Raw genomic sequence first — 12246 nt, 5'->3', positions numbered from 1 at the left:
CCGCCGCTCCTGCCCTCCGGCAGGGGTGGGGGAGGGGCAGCCGTTCCATTTAACCCTGAGCGCCCCGCACCCCCCGCCGGCCCCGCGCGCGGCTCGCCCGTCCGCCGGCTTTCGCATCCTTTCCTCCCTCGGGCTCGCTCCCTTCCCCGGCACCACAGTCCCGTTTGTATTCAAGGCGAAGCGGAGCGGGCCCTGACCCGAACTTCCCCCTGCCACCCGCACTCCCCCCAACCACCATCACCCCACCCTCCATCCTTTTACAGAGCTTTCCACCCAACTCTGCAAATTTTGCAATAGGGGGAGGGATTTTTAAAATCGTCTTTTGCAAAGTTCGGTATCTGGGCAGGCGAGGGGGGAGGGAAGAAAGGGAGCAGGCCCCGCCCCTGCCGCCCTTTGCAAATAAAAATCTAGGGGGGGGGGGGAGGAGCAGGAAGTGGCGGTGCGAGGGCTGCTGCACAGCGAGCAGAGCCGCGGTCCGGACGGCAGCGCGTGCCCCGAGCTCTCCGCCGCCCCCCGCCCGCCAGCCCGAGGCCCCGAGCCCAGTCCGTGGCCCCCGCAGCAGCCCCGCAGCAGCCCCGCAGCAGCCATGGCCGGCTGGAACGCCTACATCGACAACCTCATGGCGGACGGGACCTGTCAGGACGCGGCCATCGTGGGCTATAAGGACTCGCCCTCCGTGTGGGCCGCCGTCCCCGGGAAGACCTTCGTCAACATCACGGTAGTACGGGGCCCGCGCGCCCCCGGGGCACCGGCCGGCTCGGGGCGGGGCGGGGGCGGTCGGGGCAGGGCGGCCGAGGGCCGCGACCGGGTCCTCGCCCGGAGGCGGCGGACGGCGAGCGCACTTGAACAGGCCCCCCGAGGTCCCCGGCCCTCGCTCCGGGCGGCGGCGGCGCCCATCCCTCCCGCCGCCCCGCTCTCCGCGCCGGGGCGTTACATCCGGGGCACAGGGCGGGGAGGGGCGCGCCGCCCGGTGCGGAGGCCCACTTCCGCCTGGTCCAGGGCGGGGCGGGCAGGCGCGGCGGGTTGCGCCGGGGCCGGGCACCAGGCGGGAGCGGGGACCCCGGCCCCGCCACCATTGTTCCTCTTCGGTCTCTTCTCCCCGCCCCTCCCCGCGGGAGGCCGCCCGGCCGCCCCGGCCCCCGCCCCGCCCGGCCCCGTTACGGAGGGCGAGGCCGCCCCACGCCCCCCCAAGTCGGCGCGCCGCGCTCCCTGAGCCCCGGCCCGGAAGTCCCCTTGCCCTCCCTTCCCGCCATCCGGCAGGGCCCGGCGCGGGGGAACTTCGGGAGAAGTTGCAGGGCCGCGCGACTTGTGGAAGGAGGGATGCCTGCCGCCGTCCCCATCACCACCTCCCCTGTCCGCGCTGCCCGGAAGTGGGGAGGGGGAGCGGAAGTGCGGGAGGGGGGGAAGGGGATTTCCGGGCGGGAGGGGACCGGATGTGGGGGTTTGGGGTGTTCGGGGGAGGGGAGAGGTTCCCTGGGGTCCGTGGACCCGGGTCTGGCCGGCCGCAGTCCCGCACCCCCGTGCCAACTTGGCCAACTTTCCCGGAGGGCCCCCGGGGTCGGCTCGCTGGTCTGGGGACCGCGCCCCTGCCCTGGACTCGGCGCCCGGAGACCCAGGCGTCCGGGCCCCTCGCGGCTCCTGCAGAACCTTTGACCAAATAAGGACAAAGTTGCCTCCTGCTCCGCCCGCCCCCTCCCTTCCCCTCCACGCTTCTGCTTTTCCTGGAGGAGCGTGGTGCGCGTCCATGGGCTCCCCGGCTCTGCCATGCCACTGTCCGCTCCGGCTTCGCCCCCGCCCCGTTCCCTGGGTGTGTGTTCCCCGTGGGATGACACCAGCCTGGGATATGGGCTCCCCGTGTCTCAGCAGTCTCTTAGGAGTTTGTCGGTTTCCACACGTGTGCACAAAGCAGATGGCATACACCCCATGTGGGGCGCGGTGCAGGGCAGGGGGAAACCGGGGGATCCTGACCCTGACGGCTGCTGCCTTCCCCTTGCAGCCAGCTGAGGTCGGTGTCCTGGTTGGCAAAGACCGGTCGAGTTTTTTCGTGAACGGGCTGACACTGGGAGGCCAGAAGTGTTCTGTGATCCGGGACTCGCTGCTGCAGGATGGGGAGTTTACTATGGACCTTCGTACCAAGAGCAGCGGTGGAGCGCCCACTTTCAACATCACTGTCACCATGACTGCCAAGAGTGAGTTTCTGTGACCCCTGACTGCCTCCCGGCCTCCGATGTCCCCTCATGAACCTGTTAGCCTCTGGGGTTTCCTTTGTGGCTCCCCAGTACTAGGAGATCACAGGGCCGCTGGGTGCTTCCTCCACTCCTCAGTTCCTCATCTCCTAATAGAACTTGAACTGCATTACCTCTTCTGTTCCTTCCTGGTCTGAGCCTTCTGGGGGGCAGAAACCCTGATTTCTGGGAAAGGGTAGACTGATGGCCAGAAGACTGGGTGTCTTCTGAACTCTGTTAGGCCTTGGGGTAATAAGCCCCACTGTGCTTATTACTCCGAGCCTGAATCCCTGGTCCCTAAATTAGTTTCACCCTCTGGAGCCCTAAGCTTGATTCCCTCTCCTGAAAAGCCCCATTGTTTCAAAGTGACTGACAGCCTGCCTGTGTGTTGGGGGGGTTGGGAGAGAGGAGGTTGGGTTACAGCCCCCAGGGCTGGACAGCTGCTCAACAGCTGGCAGGGGGTGGGTTGTGACACCTGGGTCCTAGCCTCCATTCTCTTTCCTCCAGCGCTAGTCCTGCTGATGGGCAAAGAAGGTGTCCACGGTGGTATGATCAACAAGAAATGTTATGAAATGGCTTCCCACCTGCGGCGTTCCCAGTACTGACCTCGTCTGTCCCCGCCCCCTACCACTCCCCACTGCTTTTGCACCCCTCTCCTCCCCATACACACACGTACACCATTTTTATTTTTTGGGCCATTACCCCACACCCCTTATTGCTGCCAAAACCACATGGGCTGGGGGCTGGGGCTGGATGGACAGACACCTCCCCCTACCCAAACCCCTCCTGTGTGTGGTTGGAAAACTTTTTTGTTTTTTGGGTTTTTTTTTTTTTTTTTTTTTCTGAATAAAAAAGATTCTACTAACAAGGTGCTGTGTGGTTTGGCCTGGGTGTCGGGGTGGACAGTTCCCATGACCTGCCACCTCTATCTTGGCTGCGGGTTAGGGAGTCAAGGGCACTCCAAAGTCTAGGCATTTGGGCTTCTTGAGGACTGCCCAGGGGGTAAAGCAGCACCTGCCAGAGGCCCACCTGGTCAGGTGGCACAGCCCTAGGTCTTGGTAGATAATGGAAAAGAGCTGGACCAGAGAATGGGTCCAGGCCTGCGGGCAAGGCAGGACCAGTTGAGTCATCCCTGTGTGGGTGGGGCTCCCCCTCTCTGAGTCACAGTATGTGCCTGCTAGGGCTGTCCCCATGGCTACAGGTTCTCTCCCAGCAATCTCCTGCCCCTTTGTGGCAAAAAGCGGGAGGGGGGGTGCACATTCCCCAAAAGGATAAGGAGTTCACCTGCCTGAAAATGATCTCACCCTTCCTTAGTTCACAAAAACAGTTTTATTTACTGAGTAAGTGAAGACCTCAGGCCCTTTACACCCCCAACCCCCTCAAAAGGATGGGGCTGGAAAAAGGAGCAACCTGGGGCAGAAGATCCCCTGTCCCTCAACACAAGACGAGAGAGGCTCAGGGGCTGTGCAAATAGGTCACAGGAGGTGTGGGGAGGAGATGAGGGGGGACATTAGACCAGGATGGCAGCTGAAGAAGATGGAGGGGAGGAAGGGGGATCTGTTGAAGACCCTGGGAAAACAAGAGGGGTAGGAGCTAGGGAGCCAAAGGTACTCGGAAGTGGGGGGCTAGAGCCCAGAAGTGGGGTCCGTTCTGAAGCAGGCTGGTCCCTCAGCTCCCCTTCCTCATCACCCTCTGGCCCCTGTGTCTCTTCCTCCTCTTCCTCATCCCCCGGGCCCCGATGGACAGGCTGCTTGCAGATGGGACAGGTCTTCCGGGTCTGGGTGAGCCAGGGGTCCACACAGCGGCTGTGGTAGGCTGCAAGAGGCACACGGTGAAGCACCTGGCACCTGTGGAGGGGTGGGGGTGGTGGTGGTGGTAGCAGGAAGTGAGGGCCTCACCGTGAGAACAGGGCAGTACTCGCAGCTTGTCCCCATCCTCATACTCATCCAGGCAGATGGCACACACATCATACTGGTCTCCTGGGACAGGAAAAAAAGCCCTTCACTGAGCCGTCCCGGACCCCAAATCACTCTGGGAGAGCTGAACCCTACCAGGTACCCCCTCCCCTGCCCCTACAGAGCCCACGGAAGAGCTAAGAATGGGCAGGGTGAGGCCAGAATAGGACATGAAGAATCGGGGGTTAGAGGGGACCAGCAAAGGTAAGAAGGGAAGTGGGTTTCTTGTGGGGAGAAAGGGAGTGGGAGGAGCGGAAGTGGGGGGCAGGGTTTCTACTGTGGCCTTATATGGGCACTGAGGCTCCAGGGCCTGGACACCCCTCCCCTCCTCACCTGCTGCTTCCTTCTCACACCACCTCCTCCCCACCTTCCATGTGTCTGCTCTCTTCACCCCCTCCCTCAGGGGCAAGGTCAGTTCTCCAGTTCCCCACCCCCTCACTATTCTGTTACTCATCCGTGCTTTCCTCACCCTGTTCTGTTCCTGTCCTGTCCTCCTCAAGTGTGTGAGTGAAGAGGGAAGCTGGCACCCCAGGCTGACACCTTCTGCCATCCTCACCCCTGGTCCCCTGAGCTCAAAACTCCCTCAGAACCAGGCAAGCTGTGGGAAGGGCCCTGCCTCTCCCCACGCCTCTCACCCTTCTGATAGTCATGTGTAGGAATCTGTTTCAGTTGCTCTTTGGACAGTCGATTCCGCTGGAGCCGCTTCCGGTGCTGGATACAACGAACTACCTGGGTAAAGGAGGTGTGGACAGATCTGATTTAGGGAACAAAACTGGGCAAACCCAGTATGGAGCCCTGCCCCCCTCCACCTCCCATGCATGGATTCAGTCTGGCTTTAAAAGGCCTCAGCTCTTCCCATCACTCTCTGAGCTACTCACCATCACCGCTCCCATGGCCAGAACGAGCAGTCCCACAATCCCTGTGAAGGGGATGAGGTAATACCCCAGTGGGAAGCTATTGTCTGGAACCAGAAGCACCCGAGCCCTGGGAAAAGAAGGCCAGGATCAGAGGAGCAGGAAAGGCAAAGGGACAGGGTGACCGGTGCTGGATGAGGCCAACGGGCAGGGGGTGGGGTGGGAGGAAAGTCTAGAGGCAGAGGATGAAGGCCTGGGGCTGGGTGGCCAGGGCTCCAGGCTGGCTGGGAAGGACTGAAGAAGGAAGAGTGGGAAGGAGGGTCCCGTCCTACCCCTTCTCGTAGACAAACAGGGCACGCAGGTACTCAGAGCTCCTCTCCCCGATAAACACAGACGGGATCCAGATCTGCTGCTGGATTTCCTCTGCGGGGATCAGGGCATGACGCTGTGGACCTGACCCCCCTACTCAACTCCTTCGCTAAGCCTGGCACTAGCTCTTTGGCTCCATCTCACCCAAAGGACTGACTTGTTTTCCCCAAGCTCTCAGCCACACCTCCATCCCCGGCCCCATCCCAGCCTGAGCTCTACGGGAATCCCAGCTGTCCGGAGGCCCGCCCCCCCCACACCTTACCACTATTCCACACCATGTTCAGAAGCTCGTTGGAGTTCACGTTGTGGACCACAGCTGCGCCATACCCGGCCTTCTGAGCATTCAGGACCTAGGGAGACGAGGCCGGGGATGAGGGGCCATTGTGGCCCTGGCCTTCCTGCATCCCGGTGCCTCAGGTCACCCTCAGCTTCCCAGCTCCCCCTCCACAGTCAGCAACCTTGAGGTCAAAGTTGCAGTCGAATCTTCGAAGCAGTGCAATAAACACTGACCCATTGACCGGGGCTGGGGGTGGAGGGGCAATGGGGCTGCAGGCATTGGCTGGGTGAGCCTCCACAAGGAAGCCCTAGGGAAGAGAAACAAACAGCAGTTGGATTCCATGTCAGCAGGTTCCACTCCCCACAGGGGCCCACCTAACATACTGGCTCCCCCCCACTGCACATACTCTGCCCCTCACTCCTTCACCCTGGAGCATCCCGCCCCACTCAGAAGTCCACCTCCTGAAGATGCAAGTGCCTCAAACGATAGCCCTTGGCCAAACCCCCCATCACCCCTCTCCCTGTCCCACACTCCAAGCTAATTCAGATTCTTCGGCCTTCAGTTTCCCATGTTGTAAGCCAATCCTCCGCTCAGCCAGGTTGCTCCCTGGCAGGCTCTGTTCCCCGGGCCCTTCCCCAGCACACACTCCTACAGGACACACTCCCCTCTGTTAGGAATACAGCAAGAACCCCAAAACAGAGTCACTTGCGCTAAGCCCCACAGCACCAAACTGAGACTTAAAAACCTAACTGAAGTACAGATTCGGCCTCCCCCAAGAACAGAATTGTAAACCAGCCCATCTGGAATCACCCGCTCAGATCTCGCGAGGTCAGCTGCCCAACAGATCCTTGCCATCCCTCTCAGAAAGACCATCTCGCCACGGTCAGTTCTACCACTAGCATAAACTTACTTGTCCTGCCACCTCGTGCCTACAAAAGTCTGTCATTTCCGTACAGCTCTTCGAAGCTCCTTTCTATCTGTTAGACAGGATGCTGCCCGATTCATGAACTGTTGACTAAAGCCAATAAGACCTTGAAAATCCCCACACTGGCAGTGTTCCTTTGTTTCTTTCTTTCCTACCACGTTCAATTGCTCAATCATCCAACCACCCTTCTTGCTATCAACTACACTGACACCTATGGCCCAACTGAATTTTTGCTTTAACACAACAGACTTAATGCTGAAGTATTACAAAACCACTAAAATCACTTCTTACAATAACCTCGAGAAAACCTCCCTCAACCCTATTTACAGTAACACATACCAGGCTGCAGAGAGATCATACAACCATATAACCCTAGAGCTGGCTCCAGAGACCCTGCTGACCCCATGCCCACCTGTCATCGTAGTCAATTTCCAGCGCCCCTCCACCAGGCTCAAGGTTCCGGGGGCAGACTGTCTTCTCCCTCCAGATTCCGAATTCCATCCTACCTGCGCTCCTGCACCTGTACTTCCTACACTGCGAGGGCAAAGGGCTGCCCTAATCCCCTTCCCCGCCCACAAGAGAGGATGTAGGGAAAAGGGTCAAAGGGAAAGCAATCACCTGAAGTCCCTCCTGGCTCAGGGCAGCCCCAAAGAGAGCTGGCAGGTCTGCAAAGTCCATGCTGGCATTGTGGTCGGAGGTCTGCGGACAGGAGAGCCCGTGTTCCCCCAGGAGCCTGCAGCCCCGCCCTCCGGCGCCCCCTCCCCGCGCGGGGGACGACACCCCTGCAGCCCCGCCCCCGGCGTCCCCTCCCCGCGCACAGATCCCCAGACTCACCGCTCTGATGAGCGCCCGCGCGGGGGACGCTCCCCACAGCACGGCGGCCACGACCACAGGAAGCGGGAAGGCCGCGGGGCGCATGGCAGCAACGGGGGGATCCCGAGGACGCCGCGTCCCGGCAGCAGCGGCACAAGCGGGGTTCCGCGCCCTCTCCGTCCCCCTTCAGAATCCCAGGGGTCCGACCACCCCCAGGCCCCGCTTCCCAGCTACATGGGGGCGCGGGGGTCGAACCCTGGGTCCGGGAGCGGGGTCCCCAGTCCGGCCCGTGGAGCAGGGAGGGAGACACCAAACAGATCCTCCGCGGGCGCAGGGACAAACCCGGGAAGGGGGCCCGGAAGCCGGCACAGGTGACAGGAGAACTTCTGGCAGGGTGGGGACCCCCCGAGAGGCGGGACTTCCGGGCAGGTGAACTGTCTTCCTCGCGGCTGGAAAAGGGCTTCCGGGAAAGGAAGTCAGGCCGCCTCCGGCATTGGGCGCTCAAGAGGAAGGACTTCCGGTCCTGAAAGGCCTGTCAAAGGAAAGGTTGGGAGTGGAGGGAGGGTGGGTGGATGGCGTGCCTCTGCAGATGCAGCGAGCGCCCAAGCCCCAGCAGACGACCTAGTCGTTCCCCCTCTGACGCCCGGGATCTCGGAGCGGTCCGATTTACGAACCTCTCCACCATCCCGGGCCCGCCGCCGCCGCCGCGGCCGCGGTACCTTCCAGTCTCGCGAGAGTCCTCGCCACACTTTCCCTCCCACCCTCCGAATGCTCGCTGCGTGCTATCGCGAGAGACACCCTCTTTCCCCACCCCATACCCAGGCCAACCTCCACACCTCGCTCTGGCTTCCCAGGCGCACTCTGTCTCGCGAGATCTCCATACCCTCTTATTTTCCCGCGAGTCCAATCCCGTGAAAACTGCGTCTAAGCTATGGCTTCCTGAGCCGGCCACACCCCTTCCCGCTCCCCTCCTGGAGGCCCCGCCTTCGGCTCCGCCTTTCTCCCGGCCGCCTTTGCGCCGCGCGCCTGCGCCTGCGCCGGCTTCCAGCTGGAGCTGGACCCGAGAGCCGGAGGGGCGTGCGCGCGCCCTCGGCCCTGTTGCGCGCGCGGTGTCACCTTGGGCGCGAGTGGGACCGCGCGCGCACAGGACCCGGCGCCGAGGGCCACTGAGCGGCGATGGCGGCGACGGCGAGTCCTGGGGCCGGCGGGGTGGACGGGAAGCCCCGCACCTCCCCTAAGTCCGTCAAGTTCCTATTTGGGGGCCTGGCAGGGTAAGCTCGGGCCCCGGGGCCGGGAAGGGAGGAGGAAGGGCCGGTTGCAAGGAGTCGGGCCCGCTTGGGATTCGGGTGTGCGGCACGGGGTCAGCGCGGTCCCCAGCGCGTTGCCGAGGTTCTTGATGGCTGCCAGGACTTCTCACCCAATGCACGGCCCCCGCTGGGCTGCGTGCACCCTCCTTGCTCGCAGCCTCCTTGCTTGGCCCCCCGGCCTTCTCTGGAGTTTCGCACCCACTGCTTGGCTCTCCCGGATCGTGTGCGGTTCCAGGTCATTGCATGGTACCTGTCGGACTGCGCGAAGCCGCAGGTCATGAGTGCCCCCTCTCCTCTCTCTGGGTTGGACTGCAGGCAGTTTCAGGTCACCACTTGACCCCCTTGGAACTCCGTGGAACACTTTCACTGTATGGCCCTCGCTGGACTGCTGGACTTTTCAGACCTGTGGCTGTTGGTCCACGCAGAGACTTACACACATAGCCACTAGCCTCCTGAACACTTAATTAATCACGTGGCAGGCCCTGTACCTTGTGACATCTCGTTGCTAGGTTCCAGTGGGCATAGGACGGTAGTCAAGGGACACCTGGCTTTTGACCCTGCTTCTGTCTTCTTCCAGGATGGGAGCTACGGTGTTTGTGCAACCGCTGGATCTGGTGAAGAACCGGATGCAGCTGAGCGGAGAGGGAGCCAAGACACGAGAGTACAAAACTAGCTTCCATGCCCTCACCAGCATCCTGAGGGCAGAAGGGCTGAGGGGCATTTACACTGGGTACTGGGGCCACAAGATGGGGGCGTAGGGTATGGGTTGGCAACTCCAGACCTGGGCCTGATGCACTGACCCCTTCGCTCCCCAGGCTGTCAGCTGGCCTGCTGCGCCAGGCCACCTACACCACCACCCGCCTTGGCATCTATACGGTGCTGTTTGAGCGCCTGACGGGGGCTGATGGTACACCCCCTGGCTTTCTGCTGAAGGCCCTGATTGGCATGACGGCAGGTGCAACTGGTGCCTTTGTGGGAACGCCAGCTGAGGTGGCACTCATCCGCATGACTGCCGACGGCCGGTGAGTTCCAGGTCTGAGCCTGCCCTAGCTCTGTTCCCTGGAATCTAGACTCAGAACGGATTTCTTGGTCTGGAGCAGAGCACTAATGTGTCCTGGCCTCCCTTTCTTTGCTCCTGTGGGGCAGAGTGGTGTATCCTGAGCTTGGCCTCTCCCCACCTTCCCACTAGGCTTCCACCTGACCAGCGCCGTGGCTACAAAAATGTGTTTAATGCCCTGATCCGAATCGCCCGGGAGGAGGGAGTTCCCACATTATGGAGGGTGAGTGAAGGGGATGGAGACTGGGGATCAGGAGGGGGCAGGTTTCAGCCATTTCTGACACCACAACCTCACCCCCGTCCCCGCTCCCCACAGGGCTGCATCCCTACCATGGCTCGTGCTGTTGTGGTCAATGCAGCTCAGCTCGCCTCCTACTCCCAATCCAAGCAGTTCTTACTGGACTCAGGTGAGACCCAGAGCTGGGCCCTCAGCCCCCGGCCTTGCCCCGGGCCAGCTCCGCATTGACTGTCACCCCTGCCTCGCCTCCCCCAGGCTACTTCTCTGACAACATCCTGTGCCACTTCTGTGCCAGCATGATCAGTGGCTTGGTCACCACTGCTGCCTCCATGCCCGTGGACATTGTCAAGACCCGGTGAGTTGTGCAGGCTTGGTCCTGGAGCAGAATGGGAGGACCTGCTTTATGTTTCTCATACCTCTATGTCCTCTTCTCTAGGATCCAGAATATGAGAATGATTGACGGGAAACCAGAATACAAGAATGGGCTGGTGAGGAGGCAGAGGCGGGGCCGGGGGCTGGGGCAGGAGGGTGGGGAGGGCCATGGGTATAGGGATACAGCCCTAGAAGCCAGATCCTGGTTCCAGCGCCCTGCCTGCCTGCCTGTTTAGGACGTGCTGGTGAAGGTTGTCCGCTATGAGGGCTTCTTCAGCCTGTGGAAGGGCTTTACACCGTACTATGCCCGCCTGGGCCCTCACACCGTCCTCACCTTCATCTTCCTGGAACAGATGAACAAGGCCTACAAGCGTCTCTTCCTCAGCGGCTGAGGCGGGCAAGGGGCCTGGAGCCAGTGTGCTGGGGCTTCTGCTTACCCGCTACTCTCACCCGGGGGCCTGGACTCTGCCACCCTGGGCCCCTCTATTTATTTTCCCTCCACAGTGTGGTTCTGTCCTCTGCCGTAAAGGACTTGGTCTGTCCTATCCCTGCTCCGCCTTGCTCTCCTGGTCCTGATCCTCATGACCTCTCTCCCCCTGGCTGTGCCTTGGGTGGGGGAAAGTTGGGAAACTCTGCAGGTTTCCAGGCCTCCTCTGGGGTGTTAGTTTCAGGGCATGTAGGATGGCAGAGACCCCCCCCCTTCTTGGTAAACCAAGGCAGGGCCAAGGGACAGGAGACAGTAGAAGCCGTCAGGATGGTCAAGGTCTGCAGTGGAAGGACGTGACCCTTCCTCCACCTCACCGAGGACATGATCAATAAATTGGATTGATGACACCACCCCCCAGATCTGGATAGTTGTGGGGGTGGGAGGGGAGGAGGCTGCACGGAGCGGCTGAGGTGTCCAGAGAACAGGTACCACAGTCTTAAGAGGTGTTTGCTGGGTGTGTGCGAAGGCTACGTAAGTGGTAGTGGCACAGCACCTGCACACAGGTAAGGAAAATCCACACTCGGCCCCGCGTGGAGCTTCCCGGCTACTTGCCCAAGAACGTCAGAGGCGTGGGTCATCTCACAAGGTGCCCAGGAAAGCCTGAAGAGGAGAGGAAGGCTGACCTCTGACCTGTGGGGGCTTAGGGGTGGTGGCCAGAGATTGGATTTGAGCCCCACCTCATGGAAAGTGAGTGCCCTATCCGTTTCTTTAGTAGAAGATGTGTGATTCCCGGGCCCTGCCTCAAGGAGCCTAAATAATCTGGGGCGTAAAAGGGCACAAGAAGGTCAGTTGGAAGGAGGGCCAGACAACGTGAGGCCCAGAGTTTTCTGAGCCAGGCCAGGGGACAGGCAGGCAGCAGGTGGAAACTCTCCCCTTGGCAGAGCCTCCTCAGGAGAAGACGAGCTGGGCAGCCAGGCGCCCCTGCTGGGCCCTCCCGCCTCTGCCTCTCTTACCCACTCTCGGTGCGTGCTAGCCTGGGCCAGGGTGGCCTCTCAGACACTGGGAGCCCTGGCCATGTCCCTAAGAGGTTCAAGTCCAGAGGGGAAGATGCCCCAGGGCAGGTGGCATGGGGAGTGGAGCAGGAGACCCAAGGGGAAACACACCAGGTGTGTGTGGAGGGGGTGGCAGGTGATCTGGAAGCTTGTAACAGCTGCAGCTCCGATAGTGGACCACCTGTTGCTAGAGGTCAGCTGGGGGCATAGAAGTCACGGAAGCCCTTGGTTGCCAAGCTCAGGACTTGTCCCGAGTCCAGGACAGTTCAGAGCAGGAGAGGTGCCCTCGAGTTGCCAGGTTCATGCCACCTGGAGAAGGGAGCCTCAAGCCAGGTGGGTTCAGCTTCCATCCCCGTTCTCTGGGCCCTAAATGTT

At 61.4% G+C, this 12246-nt stretch overlaps 3 protein-coding genes across 9 annotated transcripts; 2 read left to right on the top strand and 1 right to left on the bottom strand.

The window, feature by feature from the left end:
- The first annotated feature begins 439 nt into the window (after positions 1-439).
- Positions 440-3093, top strand: PFN1 (profilin 1). The gene is made up of 3 exons (XM_077893062.1): positions 440-718; positions 1997-2189; positions 2733-3093. The coding sequence occupies exons 1-3, from the start codon at positions 587-589 to the stop codon at positions 2828-2830; spliced, it is 423 nt and encodes a 140-aa protein (XP_077749188.1). The 5' UTR covers positions 440-586; the 3' UTR covers positions 2831-3093.
- A 442-nt stretch (positions 3094-3535) lies between these two features.
- Positions 3536-8393, bottom strand: RNF167 (ring finger protein 167). Of its 6 annotated transcripts, none has more exons than XM_077893046.1 (10): positions 8255-8393; positions 7440-7950; positions 7224-7304; positions 5914-5987; positions 5666-5753; positions 5367-5457; positions 5059-5164; positions 4816-4909; positions 4124-4204; positions 3536-4040 (listed from the first exon to the last, which is right to left on the bottom strand). In XM_077893046.1, exons 1-10 carry the CDS (start codon positions 8297-8299, stop codon positions 3736-3738), a joined length of 1476 nt encoding a protein of 491 aa, XP_077749172.1. In that variant the 5' UTR covers positions 8300-8393; the 3' UTR covers positions 3536-3735. The 6 variants fall into 6 exon arrangements, with proteins under 6 accessions (XP_077749172.1, XP_077749173.1, XP_077749176.1 ...); XM_077893047.1 differs by having other exon boundaries at positions 7761-7950; XM_077893050.1 differs by having other exon boundaries at positions 5862-5987; positions 7761-7950; positions 8247-8364.
- On the top strand, positions 7851-11229 carry SLC25A11 (solute carrier family 25 member 11). Of its 2 annotated transcripts, none has more exons than XM_077893057.1 (8): positions 7851-7964; positions 9303-9455; positions 9541-9747; positions 9915-10005; positions 10099-10189; positions 10276-10375; positions 10457-10508; positions 10629-11229. In XM_077893057.1, the coding sequence occupies exons 2-8, from the start codon at positions 9304-9306 to the stop codon at positions 10782-10784; spliced, it is 849 nt and encodes a 282-aa protein (XP_077749183.1). In that variant the 5' UTR covers positions 7851-7964; position 9303; the 3' UTR covers positions 10785-11229. The 2 variants fall into 2 exon arrangements, with proteins under 2 accessions (XP_077749183.1, XP_077749182.1); XM_077893056.1 differs by lacking the exon at positions 7851-7964 and adding an exon at positions 8472-8689.
- The last annotated feature ends 1017 nt before the right edge of the window (positions 11230-12246 follow it).

Source organism: Canis aureus, chromosome 3, assembly GCF_053574225.1.
Source record: "Canis aureus isolate CA01 chromosome 3, VMU_Caureus_v.1.0, whole genome shotgun sequence".
NCBI classification, from domain to species: Eukaryota; Metazoa; Chordata; class Mammalia; order Carnivora; family Canidae; genus Canis; species Canis aureus.
The sequence above is the reverse complement of the archived record's forward strand: the minus strand, read 5'-3'. Positions and strand labels throughout refer to the sequence as shown.